This window comes from Lepisma saccharinum, chromosome 7 (genome assembly GCF_977018435.1).
Source record: "Lepisma saccharinum chromosome 7, izLepSacc3.1, whole genome shotgun sequence".
Classification (NCBI taxonomy): Eukaryota; Metazoa; Arthropoda; class Insecta; order Zygentoma; family Lepismatidae; genus Lepisma; species Lepisma saccharinum.
In genome coordinates, this window is record NC_139235.1 from 21,051,789 (window position 1) to 21,072,401 (window position 20,613).

General features: G+C 40.6%; 1 protein-coding gene across 4 annotated transcripts in view; it reads right to left on the reverse strand.

Moving 5' to 3' along the window:
• Positions 1-20,613, reverse strand: part of dac (dachshund family transcription factor) — a 459,147-nt gene that overhangs the window by 130,083 nt on the left and 308,451 nt on the right. For all 4 annotated transcript variants that reach the window (XM_083125063.1, XM_083125064.1, XM_083125065.1 and 1 more), the window contains exons 6-7: positions 15,003-15,158; positions 13,208-13,429 (exon numbers count right to left, since the gene is read on the reverse strand). In XM_083125063.1, the coding sequence (XP_082981189.1) occupies positions 13,208-13,429; positions 15,003-15,158 (378 nt within the window). The remainder of the gene's footprint in view (positions 1-13,207; positions 13,430-15,002; positions 15,159-20,613) is intronic.

Consider the following 20,613-nt stretch of genomic DNA (forward strand, 5'->3'; position numbering starts at 1 on the left):
CCTTTTTCCTGGCCTGAAAAAGTAATTATTTTGATATAAATCATTCGCCTGACAGTTCTCCTCCTAGCTGAGCATCAGCATCGCTGCTTTCTGAATCTCTCTCGCAATTTAGATTAAAAGAAAGGAGGAGGGAAAAAGTTTGGCGGTGCTGCGTACCTGAATATCAATAAACTGTGGCGTGGCTGTGCCGGAGAAGAGGGTCTCTTCTGGGGGCTCCAGGCCAACATTTTACGGTCTTCTTTTGTTACTGCAACCCTGCTTATTTTCTGATTATTCTTCCTTTCAATTCACTTCTATTCTCCATCTCCGGTTTCACTCTCTCTTTCACTGTTTTCCTCTCTCTCAGCCTCTCACCAATTCTCTATCCATCTCCTTCCGACTTGATCCGTCTTGTCTACTATGTTTACTTGCCTATCACGTTCCCTAGTTCTCTCCTTCATTCTGCCATGTATTCTCTCACTCAAGAGTTTTTCTAAATTTCACTCTCCACCTTAATTTCTCTATTTCTGTTCCTCTGTCTCTTTCAATGTTTCATTCCAGTATTCTGTTTCAGTCTTCTCTATTTCTTCGCCATTCTCAACTCTTCTACTTGTTTTCTTAGTATTTTTCTATCTTTCCATTACTTCTCTACGTTTATGTTTTCTGTCTAATCTGGTTATCCACCCCTCTCTCATTCATTCTGTCCCTTTTCTTTTCTCTGCATCTATTTTCTATTTATTCTGTCCCTGTTCCCCTCCCTGTATGTATTTTGGAGATATTCTGTCTCTGTACCATTATCTCAATCAGATTCAAAATTTTCTATCTCTTCATTTCTCTAGTTTTCTGTCATTGCTTCTTTATATTTCTATATTTCTCTTCCAGTCTCACTGTCTTTTCCCCTGTGACTGTGCACACCTCTGTTTTCTTCTCAATCGCTACACTTCGTTCTTTCCTTCATTCTCTATTCATATATCTATGCATTTTTCTCAAATTGGCTATCTCTCTCTCTCTCTCTCTCTCTCAGGATGTCTCTCTCTCTGTGTGTTTCCGTCTCAACTTTCCTAATCGTTTCTAAAAGAATAATTGCGATTACTGGTGAATAACAAATGAGGCAAAAACGCTGGAAGGAATTAGATGAGAGAAGGAAACAAAGAATCAAATCAAAACCACAAGAAAATCCTCCGTAAGAAAAGGAAACAGCAATCAAGTTAGCTTTGATAAATGATCCATCTCTTCGTTATCCTCCAACGTCTTATCACAATATAGCAACCTTGCTTTCCTCTTCTCCGAGAACTCTAGCGAAAATAATAGAAAAGAAGGGCTCCCGCTTAAAGTCTTGTAGACCCAACACTACCAAAAGCCAATAATTGCCATTTCCCTCAGCGCACTAAGCATGCACGGGTTTCTCATTAGGCGGTTTAGATAAGAGGTTTGCGAACCTACGCCCAATATGCCGTCCGACACTCATTAATTTCTTTTTCGGTTCAATAATTTAATTAGTGCAGGTGCGATAGCGACAAAAGAGCTTTTGCAGATTAACGGGGGAAATAAAGTTTTTTTCCCTTTTCTGCTCTTCCAGTTCTCCCCATCTTCCTCGTGCCTTTCCTTTGTCGAGTGGTTTCCTCATCTTCTCGTACAAGATACTTGAAGAACGCTCTCTACCAACGTAGCATCCAATAACAAGATTCTGAGAAATGTATCCGTGCAGGAAAATATTCTGTGAAAATTATCAGCTCCTGGGACTTAGTAGTTAACAATATAAAAGAAAGGTAGTTTTAATGGTGTGACGTCCTAACTGGCGAAAGAAGAGACAGGTCTGAAAGGGCAGAAGAATGTAAATAAGCGATAGCGCTTTAGAAAACAGAAGATTTTAAGCTTGGTACACAAATCTTGAGATAACACTTGAGAAAACAGAAGATTTCCAACACTGCACGTAATGCTTCAGAGATAATGTTTAAAAGACAGGAGATTTTGAAGTTGAATGGCTGAAAAAACAAGATTTTAAAAGTGTGACATAATACTTGCGAGAACACTTGGGAAACCGATTTTAAACTTTAAGTCCACTTTATGCACAGTAAGGCTAATCGGGACTGGACATACAGTTTAAAGTAGGATCCGATCCACTATGTGCCTCTACTGGGTATCGAACCCGGGACCCCTCGATTACAAGGTGATGACGATACCACTGCGTCATCGGGGAGACGGCTCTCGTAGATAGAAGATTTAAACTCCTCTTTGATGTTTTGTGTCAAACACCCATTCTCACTGTTGTGCCTATTGTCGAGGAAAGGATTGGCTGGCTCTCAATGATGATTAATGATTTAATGAAAATATCCTGTTACCCTATCCGCAGCGGCGAGATGAGCGTACAATGAAAGGGCGAGGATAAATAGTGAGCAGAGGTGTTAATAGCCTTCGTAGAAGGTACCTCCTCAGCATTCGTCTGTATGATTGTGCGGAGAGAAATCACGAAAAAATTCCAGAGGTACGTATTTGATTTCGCTTCTCTAAGCCGAAGAGATGACGTATCTAGGAAACCTATCGAGACGGAGCACATCTCGGTTTCGTCTCCAAAATCGAGACAGGACCCTCTGAAGCCTTTCGAGACAACAGTAAGTGTACTATTTGGGAGTCTGGTCTTGTTCGAATTAGAATGCAAATGCCAAGTTCACAATCTTCTGTTTTCTCATCGATATGAAATCTCATCTAAATCAAAATCTCTGCAAGTTTTTCAGATACGAGGGACGTTCATTAAAGATTTCCCCTGACCCAGTTCTAGTTAATGTAGAATACTGAAATTGTATATGTGTAATGATACATATGTACTTAGGTCATGAGGTAATTTGCAATTCTGAACTCCTCTTAGTTTTTCTCTTACAAGTACTGAATTGAGACAAGGTGTAGTGGTGGATCCAGTGGAATACCAAGCAGTCATCAAGTTTCTTTACTTGAGAGGTCGCACACCAAAGGAAATGTTTGATGAGATGAAAGTGACCTATGGAGAGGATGTCCCATCGTATGACATAGTGAAGCACTGGCATTATCAGTTCAAGCGTGGGCGGACTTCAGTAGAAACAACCCTATTCCCGGGTGACCCCAGTCAGCCATTGACGAAGACGCCATTGGGCAAGTGAAAGTCGCCATCTTGGAGGATCGCCGCATAACCGTTCGCCAACTAGCTGAAGATTTCAAGATCAGTGTGAGGTCTGTGGGAAATATCATCCATGAGCATTTGCACATGCGGAAGGTGTCTGCCCAATGGGTTCCTCGGCTACTCACACCTTTCCAATGCAGCAACGAGTCCCGTACTCCCAGGCTAATTTGACCATGTGCCACGAAAACCAGGAGGAATTTTTTGACAGACTAATCACCCAGGGTGAAACGTGGATCCATCACTATGACTCAGAGACCAAGGCCCAGTCAAAGCAATGGAAGCATCCTGACTCTCCACCACCAAAGAAGGCCCGTGTCCAACCCTCAGCGGGCAAAGTGATGCTCATGGTTTTTTGGGGCCAGCATGGAGTAGTTATGATGGATTTCCTGACGAAGGGTACCACAAATACCAGGACGTAGTACGCTTCACTGCTGCAGAAATTGCGGAAGGCCATCGAAACCAAGAGGTGTGCATGCTGACCAAAGGCGTCCACATCCTACAAGACAACGCTCCAGTTCACAACTCTCATGTTGCCCAGACAGAAGCACGGTCCTGCGAATATGAAATCCTTGCTCATCGCCCGTACTCTCCAGACCTCGCACCATCAGACTTCCACCCTTCCCAACCATGAAGTCATTTCTGAACGGGACGCACTTCCACGACGATGAAGCGTCGATTTCTGAGGTCAAGTCATGACTTCTGGAGCAACCTGCAGACTTCTACAAACAAGGTCTCCACGGGTACATAAAGCGATGGGAAAAGTGTGTGGCCATTGATGGTTCCTATATAGAGAAGGACTAATGTCTGTTCGTTCATCTCCGTCCAGGGGAAATCTTTAATGAACGTCCCTCGTATATCGAAAAGAAGGGGCTTGTCTACTCTTCTTATTTTCTACTTTCTTTTTTATCGTTAAATATAGGTAGGGAGACAAATTTATGGTAAATAAAAACTGAGGAGAGCGGTAAATAAAATGTTAGATCAGCGGTATATACCAGCGGTGGAAAAAAAAAAATTGGCACACACTTACAAAAGAGCTATAAATTGATAAACTACTTCATTTTTATATACTGTACACATACACAAGTACTTAGCTGTCCAACCAGAAAGGAAACATCAACACAAAATCACTTAATTTCTAAATTGCATATCTCAAGTGATTTATTCATTGTATGTATTTAAAGGATATCCTTGCTGTCCAACAAATAAAATAATCACTACTGCACATACACAAACACATGTTGAAAATCACATGATGATAAACAAAATTCATTCATGACCGAACACAAATGACCCCATTGTGTCCCTTGATGTGCGGGAACAGACTAATCTTACCGCTGCTACAGCTAGCAAGTTCAATGAAACTGGAAGTTGAGTAGACGTTCGGGGGAAGAAAGGAATGCAGCTTGACAGGGACCGAAGTTTTCGAACTGAGATTATGTGCATGGGAAATCCCAATTTGCAGCGTCTTCCTAATGTGATCGAAGATAAAACGTTCTTCAGCTGCAAGTGGTAGGAAACTTTAGGCAAACGTTTCGTTACAAATAGGCAGTTTGCGCGCAAAACCTCGATTGCGGTTTTTGCGTGTTTTCTACTTAATTTGATTATATTTCACGGTTATTTCCCGAAAAAGCGTTCATTTCGTGGAAAGCATACATTTCGCATTACTTCGCGAATAAAACTCATGCATATTTCATCATTGGGGGTGTAGTTACGTGCAGAATGTTCAAAATTGCATCTTTTTTCACATTTCGCGATTTCGCGCATCGCGAAAATTCAATGTCCCTAAATATAGGTAATGATGTTGAATAATGATGAGATGAAATTGACGAATTGACATTAGCAATTATGTGCTCAAATGAAGGGTTCGAAAATTGGGTGATGAAATCATGAGTGGACAACTCAACGCATTCCGTCAGAGTGTCCGTTTCAGTAACAACTTTTTTTATTTTCGTGTTTAGTGTTTCGAGGATCGAGACAAAGATACCTGCAACCTGAAACCCTACCAAGCCACGTCCAGATACTATCATATCCATTTCGAACTTGAAGGTGTGAATATATGGAAAAGAAGGGAATTGACATTTCGCTTATGGAACGTACACCATATGGAGAATCAGATAAACGCAGGAGTTGCTCTATGAATCATTAATGCGCACTGAGCTTACCTGCGAGAAATCTGGAAACCCATTACATTGTTTAGTGCCTTCGATCAGCTCTTCTGCGTCAAGCACACACACACACACACGCACGCACGTCTCCTCCTCGACGCAACACGCCAGCGAGCGCAAATATAACGAAGCACTCAACAATCAATTATTGCAGCCATCTGTCGCCTGGCAGAGGCGCAATTAGGGGTCTGAGTACCCGGCTATTTCTTTCGGGGAAGTCGTATCGGCGGTGGTGAAAGGTGCTGGGTGATAAGGTAATTGCGACGACAAATTGGAAACCGAAATGTTCCTGCATTAACGCTTGCATGTCGCACAGGGTGTTGGAAGTATCATCAACAACTCTACCATCTGAGTAAGGATCGGGCTATTTGAAGAGTTATTTTTGTAACACCTTTCCTTGTCCTCTACGATTGCGCGGTACACTCGCCTCACTTAGAAGATTCGCAATTCGATTCTTCATACATTTTCGTCCAAGGTACAGTTCGACCAACATTGTCCGATTGTTTTTGAGCAAAATTTTCTATTCGTGTAGTTACGAGTAGTATTTATTTCTGGTTAGTGGAAGTGGAACTTTTTCTACTTAATTTTAAAAAAAATATTAAAATGAGTGCATTAAAATTGCAGTGTATAAATTACACAGTACAATTAAATTTGTTGACAACCATTACAGCGGAGTGATTACCAGGCTCAATAAGCTTCCTGGAGGACACTGGTTGCTAGAGAATAGTACTGACTTCAAGGATAAGGCTTGTGGTGCCCTCCATCCAATATCTAAGCACGAGATCTATTTTTGATTTATCCCCAGCATTATGTGCCAAGTACAAGATCTTCTGTTTCGGAAGCGATATCTGTCAAGCATTGTTGCCAAGTGCAATTTTTTCACAAGCCCAAGCCATACATCTCAAGCAATGTTGCCAAGAACAAAATCTTCTTATAACGCCATTAAGCCTTGTTTCCATGATATGAAAATCTCAATATGTTGACCAAGGCAGAAATTTATTTTATTATAATACATAAATAAACTATACGTAACGTTTCAACCTTCTGGTAAGGTCTTCTTCACACTCTGTACCAAGTACAAATGTCTTATGTGCCAAGTTGACATTTGTACTTGGTGCAGAGTCTGAAGAAGACCTTGCTAGAAGGTTGAAACGCTACGTTTAGTTTATTTGTGTATTATAATAAAATAAATTTCTGCCTTGGTCAACATATTGAGTTTTTTAAAAATCTTCTGCTTTCTCAAGTGATATTTCTCAAACATTGTTACCAAGTACAAAATCTTCTGTTCCTCAAGCGATACTTCTCAAGCATTGTTGCCAAGTGCAATTTTTTTTCACAAGCGATACATCTCAAGCAATGTTGCCAAGTAGAAAATCTTCTGTTTTCTCAAGCGATATTTCTCAAGCTTTGTTGCAAAGTTGAAAATCTTCCGTTTTCTCAATCGATATATCTCAAGCACTGTTTGCTAGTTCAAAATCTTCTATTTTTCTAAATTGGTGTATCTGAAACATGAGATACCGGAGAGGATGTAAATGTGCCCCAAGTGTGGTGACCACATCACCTCTGTCATGAACGAGATCGAGTATGTATGGAGCGTAAGCTCCACATCCCTCATAATGCTTTCATGTCTTCTTACCAAATCAAACTCCTCCTTGGCTACATGTTCGTGGAGCGATTTAACGATGACTACACGAAACAGGACAGTCGACTTGCATGTGCTTGCTATCAGCACAGCACACTTAGACGCCAGGGGTCGTGGGTTCGAATCCAGGCCTAGGCAAGAGTGTGTGAGCGTTCCTTTTCAGTTTCGCCATATAACGTAAATAAACTAAATCAAATCAAACGAAACATGTGAAAATATCACATTTCTAATGGAAATAGCATACTGACCAGATATCACGATATCTAATCTCTTACATGATCCATTCTTACTCCTGAATTCTTACAATATACATACGAGCCTAGTGTTAGAAATCTTGAACCAAGCCTTTGCTTTAATCCAAAAGCAGTCAAAAGCCCATATCGTGTACTTTTCCAGTCATTAGGTCCGCCTTCCTGTCGCCATTTATTACTCCAAGTCAAGGAGGAGTGTCGCTGGAGCCATTAAACTTTCTCCCAGCAGAAATAACTGGTCACTTGGAGATCAAAGGACCACAATCTGCAACCGGCATTCCTCGCACGACAAGACGACCGTCGACAACCACACGTGCTGGCTGTAAAGAGGCATCTGCCGTCAACACCTCCGCAAGCTGTGTGGTCGTCGCTTTTCTTCCTTTCGATAACGTCAATACGGAGGGTTTTATTTCATTGTCGTCGGTATTCTCTCTCTCTCTCCAAGAGGAGACATTCCTCCCCCGCTGATGATCTTCTTGGCCTTTCCTTTAGCTCTTTCGTTCGTGATCGACGTACACGGAGGTCAAGGACAGGTGACCAAGAAGGATGAACGAATTTGCAGACGCTATTGGAATTCAAGTCCTCTTCTTTTGTCGCTCAAAGTGTTGGTTCTTTGGATCAACGCGGACATCCTATGCTGATGGGTGTAACTAACCATCTGATACTAATAAATTGCCCAATAGCTGCTGTTTTGTAATCAAGATGTCGATTGTCGCGATAGTTTAGATTAGGGATCTCCAAATCCACATCAAATTCTATCCAGATATCGGATAATTTTCTATCTGGATATCGTATTTTCGGATTATCCGAAATATGTGGATAACCTATCCAATCCAAATTTGTCCATTACCGGACAGTTTTTATCGTTTTTCCTTTTAAGGGCTGTCTGCATGTTCTTATATTCCTCATTTATTCCGCATGGATTATCAACTAATCCGTCATCCAGTCATTTCGTTTATCCGTTTACGGATTCGCGGCATATTCTTTAAATTTTCACGTTTTTTTCCCTTATTGTTCAATGTGCAAGGATAATCTCGATCCTTTATTTGGTAATTATTTCCTTCAGTAACCATTCTTGCCAGAATAACTTACTGAACTTGAGATAGTAATCTGAGATCTGCATACACGGACTATCTGGTTATTGTGATTAGCCGAAAGTGGAAGAAAAGCGACGTTAAACAAAAGAAGATCAAATTAAACCAATTTCCTTCACGTCCGTCTCAAAGATCCACTTTACCACTGATTTTATTTATTGCTTCAAAAACACACACCCTTTTTTTCCAAACTTCACTCGACCATATCTAGTCTCAGAATTCAACTTAATTCTAACAGGAACATTTATCTTCTGGGGAGTTGTGCGTTAATGAATTAGAGTTACATGACATTAATTTCAATGCAAAATTCGAAAACAAAATGTTCCTTAAATATTCTGTTACCAAAACAATGGATTACTGAACTTTCTTTTAAGTGCTGATACGAATCTCCTCCTGTTTCCTCTAAAGACACATTTATATTGAAACTGCGTTCAATATCGCATAAAGTAATGGGAGTATATGTGAAATTTCCAATGGGTTTCACCGCGAAAGCTTGAAGCTTGCATTCTTTATTGTTGACAAGAATGTTAGAATAAGAGATGCATTGCCTATTGTCGAGATTTAAAATAAACAGAGTACAAGACGAACTGAAGTCAGATTAATGGAAAAACCTTTGGTATTTACGACAAGATGGAAGAAGGTGGTAATTGATAGCAGGAATATGGAATATATATCTAAAAATGTTAGAAAATTGGAAATTATGTGCAAAAATAACTCAAATATGTGCTAAAAGCGAACATCTGTGAAAATATGGAAAATAAAACCAGCATTTTTCTAACTTACCACGATTCACAAAGATAATACAAAATTACATTCATTTTAGCATCATATGAAGATATGTATTTACATAAAAATTCGTTCCCTGTTGATAATTCATAGTTTTTTTTTTTAAGTTTTGTTGATTGATTGATTTGACTTCGCGTTTCTAACACTTTTGGCTAATCGCGAAGATGAGGATGAGTGATGATTTGATGAACTAATGAAGACAGTCACAAAGAACGGCCAGACCGGTATTTGAACCCGGGAGCTCTGTGCTAACCAATCCAAGACGCAGGTCGGCTTAAGATATTTGTGTCCCGTATTCGCTGAAATAGTGTCAGTGATGAACTTCTTGTAATTTTAAGAAGACAAATCTAATGAAGATAGCTATTCATTTCATTAGGAACAAGCAATACGAAACATCAATGATCGCAGCAAGATTGAAAATTGGCCAATCCATCATATGCCTTCGTACCATTTCTGATTTGTAATTCTAGACCAATCTCCTTGTCTGTGCAGTTTTGCTTGACAGAAAATTGAAGCCCGTTTTCAGGGAGACTGAGTCTTCTTGCTTTTTTGTAATTTCATAACCACAAGATGCTCACATCAGCAACCCTCCGATGATCTGTCTGCATGAATGAACGCTGCTGGCATCCGAAAAGCTTCTGGGAAAAAGAGAAACGATTAGGAAAAGAAAGAAAAAGGAACGTGCAACAAAGGAACAAATTGTAGGCGAGCCATGCGTTTTATGTTCAGGCTCCGAAGTCTTCTATCGGTGGCCAGGATCACGTTCCAACTCTTCATCCTCATCTTCGGAACCCGCCTCCTTTTTATTGTTTGTTTGGGGTCTTTAGCGGTTTCGTGTAGCATCCCTCCCCTCCCCCTTAACCTCTCTGCTGTTCGTTTGATTGCATCCACCATATTTGGGATTCGTACATTTGGCCTCCACTCCCGTTATTATCTTGTCCGGTACCTTTCTTCTGTTCAAATCAAATCTCATGAGTTTTCATTGTCTGACTCCTCCTTTTCTCCTTTTTTTCTTCCGTCTGCTTCTGGTGCGTGTGTGACCCCCTGACCTAGGCCTATCGTTAAAGTAGCAAATCCTGATACGGGAAAGGCCCGTATTTAATTACCGACCGAGAAGGTTGTAAATTAAGGTTGGCCAAAGGTTCGGTCGCGTCTCCTTGTACACTACTGGCCATAAAACAAGGTGCACGGCGGAAGGTACACCCGAGCGCAGGCGTTGACAATCTGATAGCCCCAAAGCTGCAGGAATCTGTTGTCATTGCATCTCCTGGATGTGCAGTAAATGTTTCTTCATCGTCTTCTTTTCCATCTCGCCGGCGTGAGTTCACGGTTTCCTCCTCAACAGCTACAATTAAAGTCCAACGTGCTCTCCGCTCCGCCTACAACAAGTAGAAACACACAAACGCCATCACATCGTTCCTCGACGGCTTTCAGTGTCTGTCTACCACGAGTTGTAAAAGATTATCAAGAGAGAGAGAAGGATATATAAAGGATCAAAGGTGGGTTTGGAAAGACTAGAAGAGTGGAGACCTAACGAAACAAGAAAAAAAAAAAACAGGAGGCCTTGCGGAATAAATTATAATTTGATTTAATTTCATTGGATACTCGAAACACGTTTCAGGGATTCTTAATTACCAGAAGAAGCCTTCTTCTTCTCTTCTTCTTCTTCGCGTTTTACAGCCTCCTCCGTTGTCCATCAGTGGTGGTGGCTGCAGAGACTTCAGCTCGGGTACAGAAAAGCATCTTTTTCACGGGAACATCTCATATCAGCAAACGGGATGTAATAAAGACTTTGGTGAAGGGAGGGGGGAGAGGTGATATCATCTAACCCAAACTCATTAAGCCCATAAATGCATCTGCACTACAAAGGCAAAATACGTTGGGTTGGAGGGAGGGGAGAGGAGGAATTCTGTGGCAATTTACAGTGTTGGGAGTAACTTGGTCGTTACCATTAGTTTTCGAATGGTGTTTCCAGTAGGTGGTATAAAAATTGCTGGATTAAGGGTTACATGGTAAGCTGATTTCATGATTGGGAAAATATATCTGGTAGCGCGCATACGATAACGTCCATCCGATGACAGCACACGATAATCATAGACCTTACTATACAGCAAGAAACAGAATACACAAATCTCTAAAAAATGCCGAATTGAATATGAAGGCTATACCCGACACAAGCTCCAAAAATATATAACAGTAAACAACCATTGCAGTTGTACAACAAGACCTTACCAATCAATAACTCCACAACACAACAACGCAAAAGTTCGTATGCGTAGAAGCTATACAAAGACACTACTACCATCAACAACTCCAGAAATGCAGACTTAAATAAACAAAGAGGATATACAAAGACACTAGTACCATCAACAACTCCAGAAATGCAGAAGTAAATAATCAAAGAAGATATACAAAGACACTACTATCATCAACAACTCCAGAAATGCAGAAGTAAATAAACAAAGAAGATATACAAAGACACTAGTACCATCAACAACTCCAGAAATGCAGACGTAAATAAACAATGAAGATATACAAAGACACTACTATCATCAACAACTCCAGAAATGCAGACGTAAATAAACAAAGAAGATATACAAAGACACTACTATCATCAACAACTCCAGAAATGCAGAAGGAAATAAACAAAGAGGATATACAAGGACACTACTATCATCAACAACTCCAGAAATACAGACTTAAATAAACAAAGAGGATATACAAAGACACTACTACCATCAACAACTCCAGAAATGCAGACGTAAATAAACAAAGAGGATATACAAAGACACTACTATCATCAACAACTCCAGAAATACAAAACAAAACAAACATTCAGGATATACAAGGTGACCACTATCATCACATCAGCAACTCCAGAAATGCAAAATAATTAAGCATAGAAGCAATACAAGGCTACTACTACAACTTCAGAAATACAAAAGTAAACAAATACAGTCTAGCCAGGGACGACAAAACTAGCTGGAAAGGTCTATTCCAAACGCTTGAGGGGAAGCAGGTAGAAGCAACAGCCAAACTATGCTGTGATATTTCGTTTATATAGATTTGCTTGTTTTTATTTTCATTCTGAACCAATCCATAATTTGAAGCATATCTCTACTTACTTCAATGATGTTTCCACAGCTAACGATTTTCACGGAATTCTTACGTTCCCAAAATTTCATTGCTGCCACAGACCTCCAGATACCAGACCGGAAACGTAAACCTTTCTATATGGGTAAACTTTAAGCCAAAAATTTCGTAAAGAGGGAGATACTATCATGTCGGCGAGCATACATTCATATTTCTACTTTTAACAACTATTTTGAAGATTGCAGTTTTTAAGTTTACTAAAAAGTATATAATTCTACAAGTCGCACTCCACAACTGAGTACAAATATTTTTTCACAAAAATGAAAACTTAACATGCTCTAATGTTCATCTCCGCAATATTTCTAGCCCCAGGATTATGCACGGCTTCAAACAGAAGCTCATCGTTTTCAGTCTGTAATTAGAGGTCTTTCATTCTGCAGTCATCCCCATCTTGACATTGAACAAGTCCAGTTGGCGCATGCGCACTTCTGTCCATGGTTTCGGCTAAGGCAGCCGGACTGTACCGAAATTACTTAAGAATGAACAACTCCAGAAATACAAAAGTAGAACGCCGGATCTATAAACACGGTTACTGACAATTATTAAGCAGATTGTAGTGTTTTCGTAGCAGACACATTGTTGAATGCAAAAATACGTAACAAAATCAGTGTGGTGCAAACTGAATTTCCTTGTGGGAGTGAAAAAAATTTCACGTGTTGCAACAACCACTGGGGATGACGATAATTTGGCGACTGCAACCAAAATACTTGTTATTTCTTACTACCATCTTCCCTTACTGCATCTCATATTCTTCATTTAGGCTAACGAAGCTTACCAGCTTCCTTTCCAACTATTTTGTTTACTTTGTACTAGAAGATATCCATCCCCGAGTCTCATAATCTATTTCGGATTTTATTCCAACGGGTCATTCTCTCGCGTCAGGCTTGAAAATAAGAATTACTTACATTACAGTCAATTGTGTACATACACTGATTTTCACAATACAAGAAATCAATACAGGGTGTTCGCAAATAAACACTCACCTTTTTCGTAGCTGATTTGGCGCTCCTGCTGCCTTGCATTGTCCGCGGCCACTTTGAGCAAGCCTTGGATGTTACGCAGAAGGGTCTCCGTCGAGGAGATGGCGCCACTGGGGTCGCCGGTGGCGCCAACTAGCGTGGAGTAGTTTAGTGCAGCGGCCTGGGATGAGGATGTCCTGTCGCTTCCTGGTACGCTGTTGGCTACCTCCGGTGTGTCGCTGAGGTCTGTGGAGAGGTAACTTTGTTACTCGAGTCTGTCACAAAGTGCAGGATCGATCACTAAAACAGTTTACTCACTAGGCCAATCTTACATTCTAGCACTAAGTTTATAAACTATATCAACTGGAAAGGGGAAGTGTTCTGTGTACCATCCCAGCATTCTCATGTAGTAATGGTAGAAGAAAACCAGCTCAAAAACTCTGTCAAGGTTGCAAACCATGGAATTCAAACTTGGCCATCTACTCGACTAAAATGGCCTGAGCAGGCATGAAATGTTAAGTTTGGCAAAATTTATGTTAAGTTCAATTTATGTTCAATATGCCTCCAACGGGACTAGATCCCTGGATCCCTTGATTACAAGGCGACAGACTATATATTGAGTATAGAAGGATCAAAATGATGGGAAGATATGAATACAGTGAGAAAACAAACACCAAATCTTTGATATACACAAGCAAGTTAAGGAAATTAGGCAAACGAGTAATGTATTGTAAAATAGGGAGGGGGGGATTGAAGAAGGGAAAATATATATCAGAATTACCGAAAATATTGAAGATCACGTGATAGAAACTTGGGGAAAAGAAAGTAATCAGTAAAAAATATTTACAAAAGAAACTGATAAAGAAAATGGGCACAAAAAGAATGGATTGATTTTTGTTATCATGGGAGTTCCTTTACATTTTCATGCACCACCTGACTCCACAACATATACAGCGTTATTCAAAAAGAATGGTACAAAAGTAAGGTTAATTTCTTTTAAGTGAAAAGAGATACAAAAGCAATTCTGATGGGAAAGAAGAAAGGAAGGTTGTAAATTTATAGCCTGTGGTTGTAGTTGACGTAAAATCCGCTAGAGGCGCTACTTCTTGTTGATAGCTAAAATGGCGACAACGAAGGTAGAGCAAGCATATTGCGTAATGGAATCTGCACGAACAGGGGCAGCTGTTACAGTTCAGACACACTTTCATGCGAAATTCAAGAAAAGACCCCCACATAGACACTGCATTACGCACTGGGTGCAAAAGTTTGAATCAACTGGATGTCTGTGGATCGGAGCCAGTGATGTTGGAACGCGTCTGGCAAGAAATGGATTATCGTTTTGACATCTGCCGTGTTACCCAGGGTACTCATATCCAACATTTGTAATTGCCCAGATAAATTTACAACCTTCCGTTCTTCTTTCACACCAGAATTGCTTTTGTATCTCTTTTCGCTTAAAAATAAATTAACTTTACTTTTGTACCATTCTATTTGAATAACCCTGTATAAATAATTTATATAATAATAAATGTATTTATTTGAAATTTTTCACCTCCGTGCAAATGCATCGTACAGTCACGGACAGTGGTATTATTACTACCCAGAAGTGTCCACGACTGTATAACACCTTTGTAACATTTTAATGCCGGTTGGTTACGAATGGAACAAAAGTACTATCAAAATTCCCATTTTAAAAATTATATGGGGAAAAATAAGTCTAGCTGGCAACCCTGAAGAGCCATGGGAATACAGAATTCATGAATATAGCTGCTAAGTATGAGTTTTCAAAGGCGCCGGGTTCGACCGCCGAGTCCGTTACCTTGGTCCTTTTCGTCGTCTTCGTCTACGTCGCTCACATTTTCGTCGTCATCGTCATCGTCGGGGCCCGTGTGGCCGGCTTCGCTCCCGCTGTGCTCTGCTCCGCTGCCCCCGCTTTTCGACAGGTTCAGAACGGGGCTGTGGCCATTGGAGGATCCTGGAAGGTAAGAAAACACGTATAATTAGAGACAACACATTAATTAAAGATCGTCAGACTGCAATGTAATCGTCTGAGGTGTCGATAGAAACAATAAATCAACTGTAAAGAAAAAATAATCTTTGGTAACTGTAAGTTGGCCTTGAACAATGAAAATGCTGACTGACAAGTGAAGACGAACCTTCTCCAATCTGGCTGATAAGTGCAAGTTAACCTTGCCCAATATGACTGACAGTGGCGCATGCTGAGTCTAAGACCTACCTGTACTAGCTCACTATGACACCTGGTCCTAGGCTATGGAGGAAAGGAGAATAGTCGGCTCATTCTTGACGTATTCAAGGAAGCCACGTTGCCATCCCAACGGTAGTCAGGTTGCAAACTTATATATGAATTCAGGTTGCAAACTCCTAAGAATTCAGGTTGCCAACTGCTATGAATCAAGGTTGCCAACTGCTATGAATCAAGGTTGCCAACTGCTATGAATCAAGGTTGCCAACTCCTATGAATCCAGGTTGCCAACTCCTATGGATCCAGGTTGCCAACTCCTATGGATCCAGGTTGCCAACTCCTATGGATCCAGGTTGCCAACTACTAAGAATCCAGGTTGCCAACTACTAAGAATCCAGGTTGCCAACTCCTATGAATCAAGGTTGCCAACTCCTAAGAATCAAGGTTGCCAACTCCTATGAATCAAGGTTGCCAACTCCTATGAATCAAGGTTGCCAACTTCTAAGAATCAAGGTTGCCAACTCCTAAGAATCCAGGTTGCCAACTCCTAAGAATTCATGTTGCCAACTCCTAAGAATCCAGTTTGCCAACCCCTATGAATCCAGGTTGCCTAGCTAGCTAGCCTGGAATATACGCTCCTGATGACTGATAAGATTAAGTGAACTGAGAATGCTGGCTGATAAGTGCAAGTGAATCTTGCCCAACTTGCCTGTTAAACCTAAGTGAACCACGAACAATCAAAATGTCCACTGATAAGTGCAGGCAAACCTTTCCCAACGTGGCTGATAAGCTTAAGTGAACCACGAACAAGCAAAGTTTTGGCTGATAAGTGCAGTTGAGCCTTGCCTAGCGTAGGTGATGAGCCCAAGTGAATCGCAAAGAACCAAAATGCTAGCTGCTTAGTGAGCAAAGAAGAAGTTACCCAAAATGCTGGATAGTAAACGTAGGTAAACTTTCAACAATCCGAATAGTGGACTGGTAAGAATACGTGAACTCTAAATGATACAGAAACTCGTTTGGAAATGTAAGTGGCTTGAAAATTTAGATGGCTATCTTCAAAGACATAAACCTAAGAATCAGAGGTGCTACATGATCTTGAACGAAGTAAATCCCAACTTGCAAAAGAGTGACTGTTAATGCATGAGCATTTCCTTGTAGATATTCTCGCATCTATTCCACCATTCATCATCATCGTCGCAAATATCCTAGAGAGGTAGCAAAGTAGTGAAGAACATAAAAAAATGAACATATAATACGGGAAGGTGAACACCTGTATCTAAACACGATTTCTGGAAAGTCAGAAAAAAATGCATATGGAAACAAAAGAACATCGAAATGAAACCACTACCCCTTTGTACCATTGGTTACCGCCGAATGCCTTTACTTTTTTGTGCACTAAACAAGTGTAATTATACACTCACATCTATAAATCTGACATGACGGGCAATACCTAAGCCGGCCAGCCTCATCCACGTCACAATGATTCCAAACATCAAATGTCCTTGAATCATGCACCATCTCGATAACACATATCGACGTATGCAATTAACATACATCAGGACACACACACATGAATATATTTCATGGATCCGTATTCCTCAAGAAGCCTCGATCACCATAATTTCCCCCCCTTTCCCTTTCGCAGTCAGGGTTACACTTGGATCTGGCGTAATTATATCCAATGCTGTCCATGCCCATCGAACTGTCCGCAGACTCGTACGGTTGTGGGTAGGCAAAGATGGGAGGGGGGGAATAAAGAACCATGGGTGGAGACGCCGAATGCTAAATATTCATGCGAGTTTTCGTTCCACAAAACAAGGTGAGTCTCTGCAACCAGGAATTTTCAAAAGGCAAAAGCTGATGTAATGTTTTGTTCCTTTCCGCCCATCAAATGAACAGATCTCACTTCTACAATTATCATGAATTATCCTGCTCGCAGACAAAGGGGCGATCAAAAAAAATTACAAATGCCTCGGAAACTTTCTGATGGGTGTGACTGATCCTATCAAAACGGAACGTCTCGGCCAACCACTGTTCTGTGTCTCTCATTATCAATGCGCATAATTCTACGGTGTGACTGAATTTTGATTTGAGGGTAAGCGAAAAAAAGACAAAGGCAACGATCGGAATAGGTGCTTGAATACCCTTTTCTTCTTCAAGGGAGTATTCCTTTCATCATCTCCGACGGCAACACCGATGCCGCAAAGATGGACAAATTGTCTCCAGTCTTCGACATGATGACCGAACGAATGAGCCAATCACAGAGCTCTGTTTCTGTGAATGCACGATTGCCTTCTGTTCGAATGTGCAATTGGTTCGGTTGGTGACACGGACTGAACCTATCTCTTCTCTTCATTCCATTCCCTCCAGTCACATGAATTTTAAGCATGCGATCTGTTCTTCAGAAAATGGCAGTCACAAATTGTGATGAACGGAAAGCTTCCTCGTCTTTTGTGAATCCTTTGGCTACTATGCTATACTGGAATCTCTCACATAAGCTTACAAATAAATTGAAATAATTATCCTCTCTTCGTCTCCCATCTTTAAATATATTGTTTCGGCCTATTCTTAAAAAATAGGCCCGAAAAATATCATTCAAATTTTGGATGTATTACTCGAGAAATAAACTATTAATCCTGAATTTTTCAGAAGGAAATATTTTGCCGTAAAAGTTTCTATACAATAATGAAAATCTATTTTTATCTTCTTTAGAACATTAATTTTTGTATTCAATAAAAATGTGCAAAAGTTGGTAGGTAGATAATACAGCGCCTTCATTTGGCTATTGTACCGCCAGAACATGTCTCCATTATCTTCTAAAATGGTAATTTATCGCTAGGCTGTAATTAAATTGGTCACTTCAGTCAGTAATTTTGACCTTTGACCAGTTTCCACCCCTAAAATGTTAGTCTGTAATTATCGTACAAGAGGAAGGTGTACGAGCAGACATAGTCGTCTGTTTTTATGTCATTATGATAATGACATGAGAAGTGTCATCCAAATGGCTTGAACCACAGTGAAAAAATATGCACGAAAACAAAATAATCGTAATTGCAGTCCTGAAAAAAAAACACTGACTCAACAAATTAAACAGTGACTAGTTACAGACCAAGATAAAAAAAAAAGTGACTTTACACCCTTGATAGACTACTAGAGAAAACGTCCTTCCATAGCTGAAACAACGACGACCAAATTAAAGATCTAGCAATCCCTTGTTGTAAAGCAGACCCTGCTTTGCAACGTTTCCTTCTTGGAGTATCCAGAAATGTAACATGATTAACAAGGGCAATCATGTTTCCCATCGCAATACTTAAAGAAGGTCAGCCTTGCAAGGAAGGCACAAGGACATGAAGATGCTCAGTTAATATGCAAATATTTCAACGAACTTACTACGATGGTTCCGTTGTATTCCTATATTCATCTCACTTCTGAAACTCTACAGAGAAATCCTTGCCTAGAATTTCGAAGCCAGGAAAGTGTCAAAACAAACGAGTGGGAAGAAAATGGGATTTCGATGGCTAACGCACTCTAGTCACGTCACTGAGCACCGTGTTCTTCGAGCTGCCATCTAGCGGCAGTGAAAAATTGCATCGGTGTAATTTGTTATTTCGCCAGCGTAGAACCAAACACACACGAGGATGGAATATCCTTGCTTTCTTCTTCCTCTATTTCTCCTTATTATCCTTCCGACGCAACCTCTCTCCATTTATCTTTCTTTTCCGCTGAAAAGGACACGGTGTGACGGTGGAAATTGGGAATTCTGTCTCTGAAGTCAGTGTAACAAGTCTTATATTCCTTGCAGCAGCTCAAAAGCCCTGTCAAGAAGTAAATCATGTAGTTCATACGAAAGGACCAAAGTGCAAACTCTCTCTTGAAGTATACCCGGTTCTTGCTGTGCAAGAAAAATCAGTGGTGCCAACTAGGAAATAATTCCCTGAGACTAGGATAAATTGTCCAACTTCCATTTATTTGCCACAGATCATGAAGTCCACCGATCAGCAGTTACGGTTAACTTATGGGAAATTTTACATGCCTTATAACCAGAGTGTCCCGTGTTCTGTTCCTGTTCGGTATCCGATTGAGGGACGTTCTAGTGAGTGGTACTAGTGGTCGTGAATCACCTGTTAGAGGAAGCAAGATAAATATGCGAAACAACAGGGTGTCAGAAAAGTCAAGCAACCGAGATTTTGAGAGTACGTAACTTTTGTACAAAAAGCGATAGCGAATTGAAACTTACACTGGGTGTAAACTTTGTCTATGTGGATATTTTTTAAACATTCAACAACAAAATCATGCTCTACATGAACGTTCAGTATGCGGAAAAGTTACTAAGGTAGAAAAAAGTTTTTCTATGAAGTAGAAACGAAGATGGATAGAAGACAGCTGTGGAGACGCAAACGTTTTCGATGTGTATCGATGGACTGGGTGGATATTTATCGAATTGGTATAAGAATGTTAAATTTTTACGAATTTTATGCATAGAGACGATTTATGGGGTTAATTATGGCATATTCCTAATTACAAGGTGTACTGGCAACATTGGTCGTGTCAGAGGCCAGTACCAGGTGTGCCCGACATCTAGCTGTTATTCAATCAATGCTCAGATGAAAGAGAAGATTTGAAATTTGCCTTACAAAAAATAAATCTACCTATTAAAAAAAAGACAAATCTCGACAAAGGCACACTGGGACACGAACCACTAAAGAAAAATCGTGCCAGTCACGTGCTCTGACGTCACCATGTCACCCGGCAGGAAACGCTGACGTGTATGGATTGGACATTAATAGGTTTATCGCATCGGATGGCTCTGTTTTGGGGCAATAACCCGTTTCCCGAACCCCAGCGAGCCACGTTCTGAAACGGCCATCAGCACGCAAATGCTGCAATCTGACGTGGCAAATGACGTAATAAACATGGCACCGGACGCCTTGCTTAAACACTCCACTCTTCGGTTACCTGACTAATGCGATTGGATCGTCAATTCTAACCGATACTGTTGAAATCAAAACAGTGTCGAGTTCTGATGCTTTTAAACTCTTGGTTGTTGGCGGACTATGTTTCCACACGTCCCAAAAATTGAGGGTTTTGCAGCCGCCCGACGCTCACCCGCACACATCTGGAGCGGTACCTCCTAGATACAATATCCATGGATGTTAAAGGTCCAGGAACACACACATTGGGTTATATTGGGTCCCGTAATGGGACCGGAACCTTAGCTTTCTCGCAC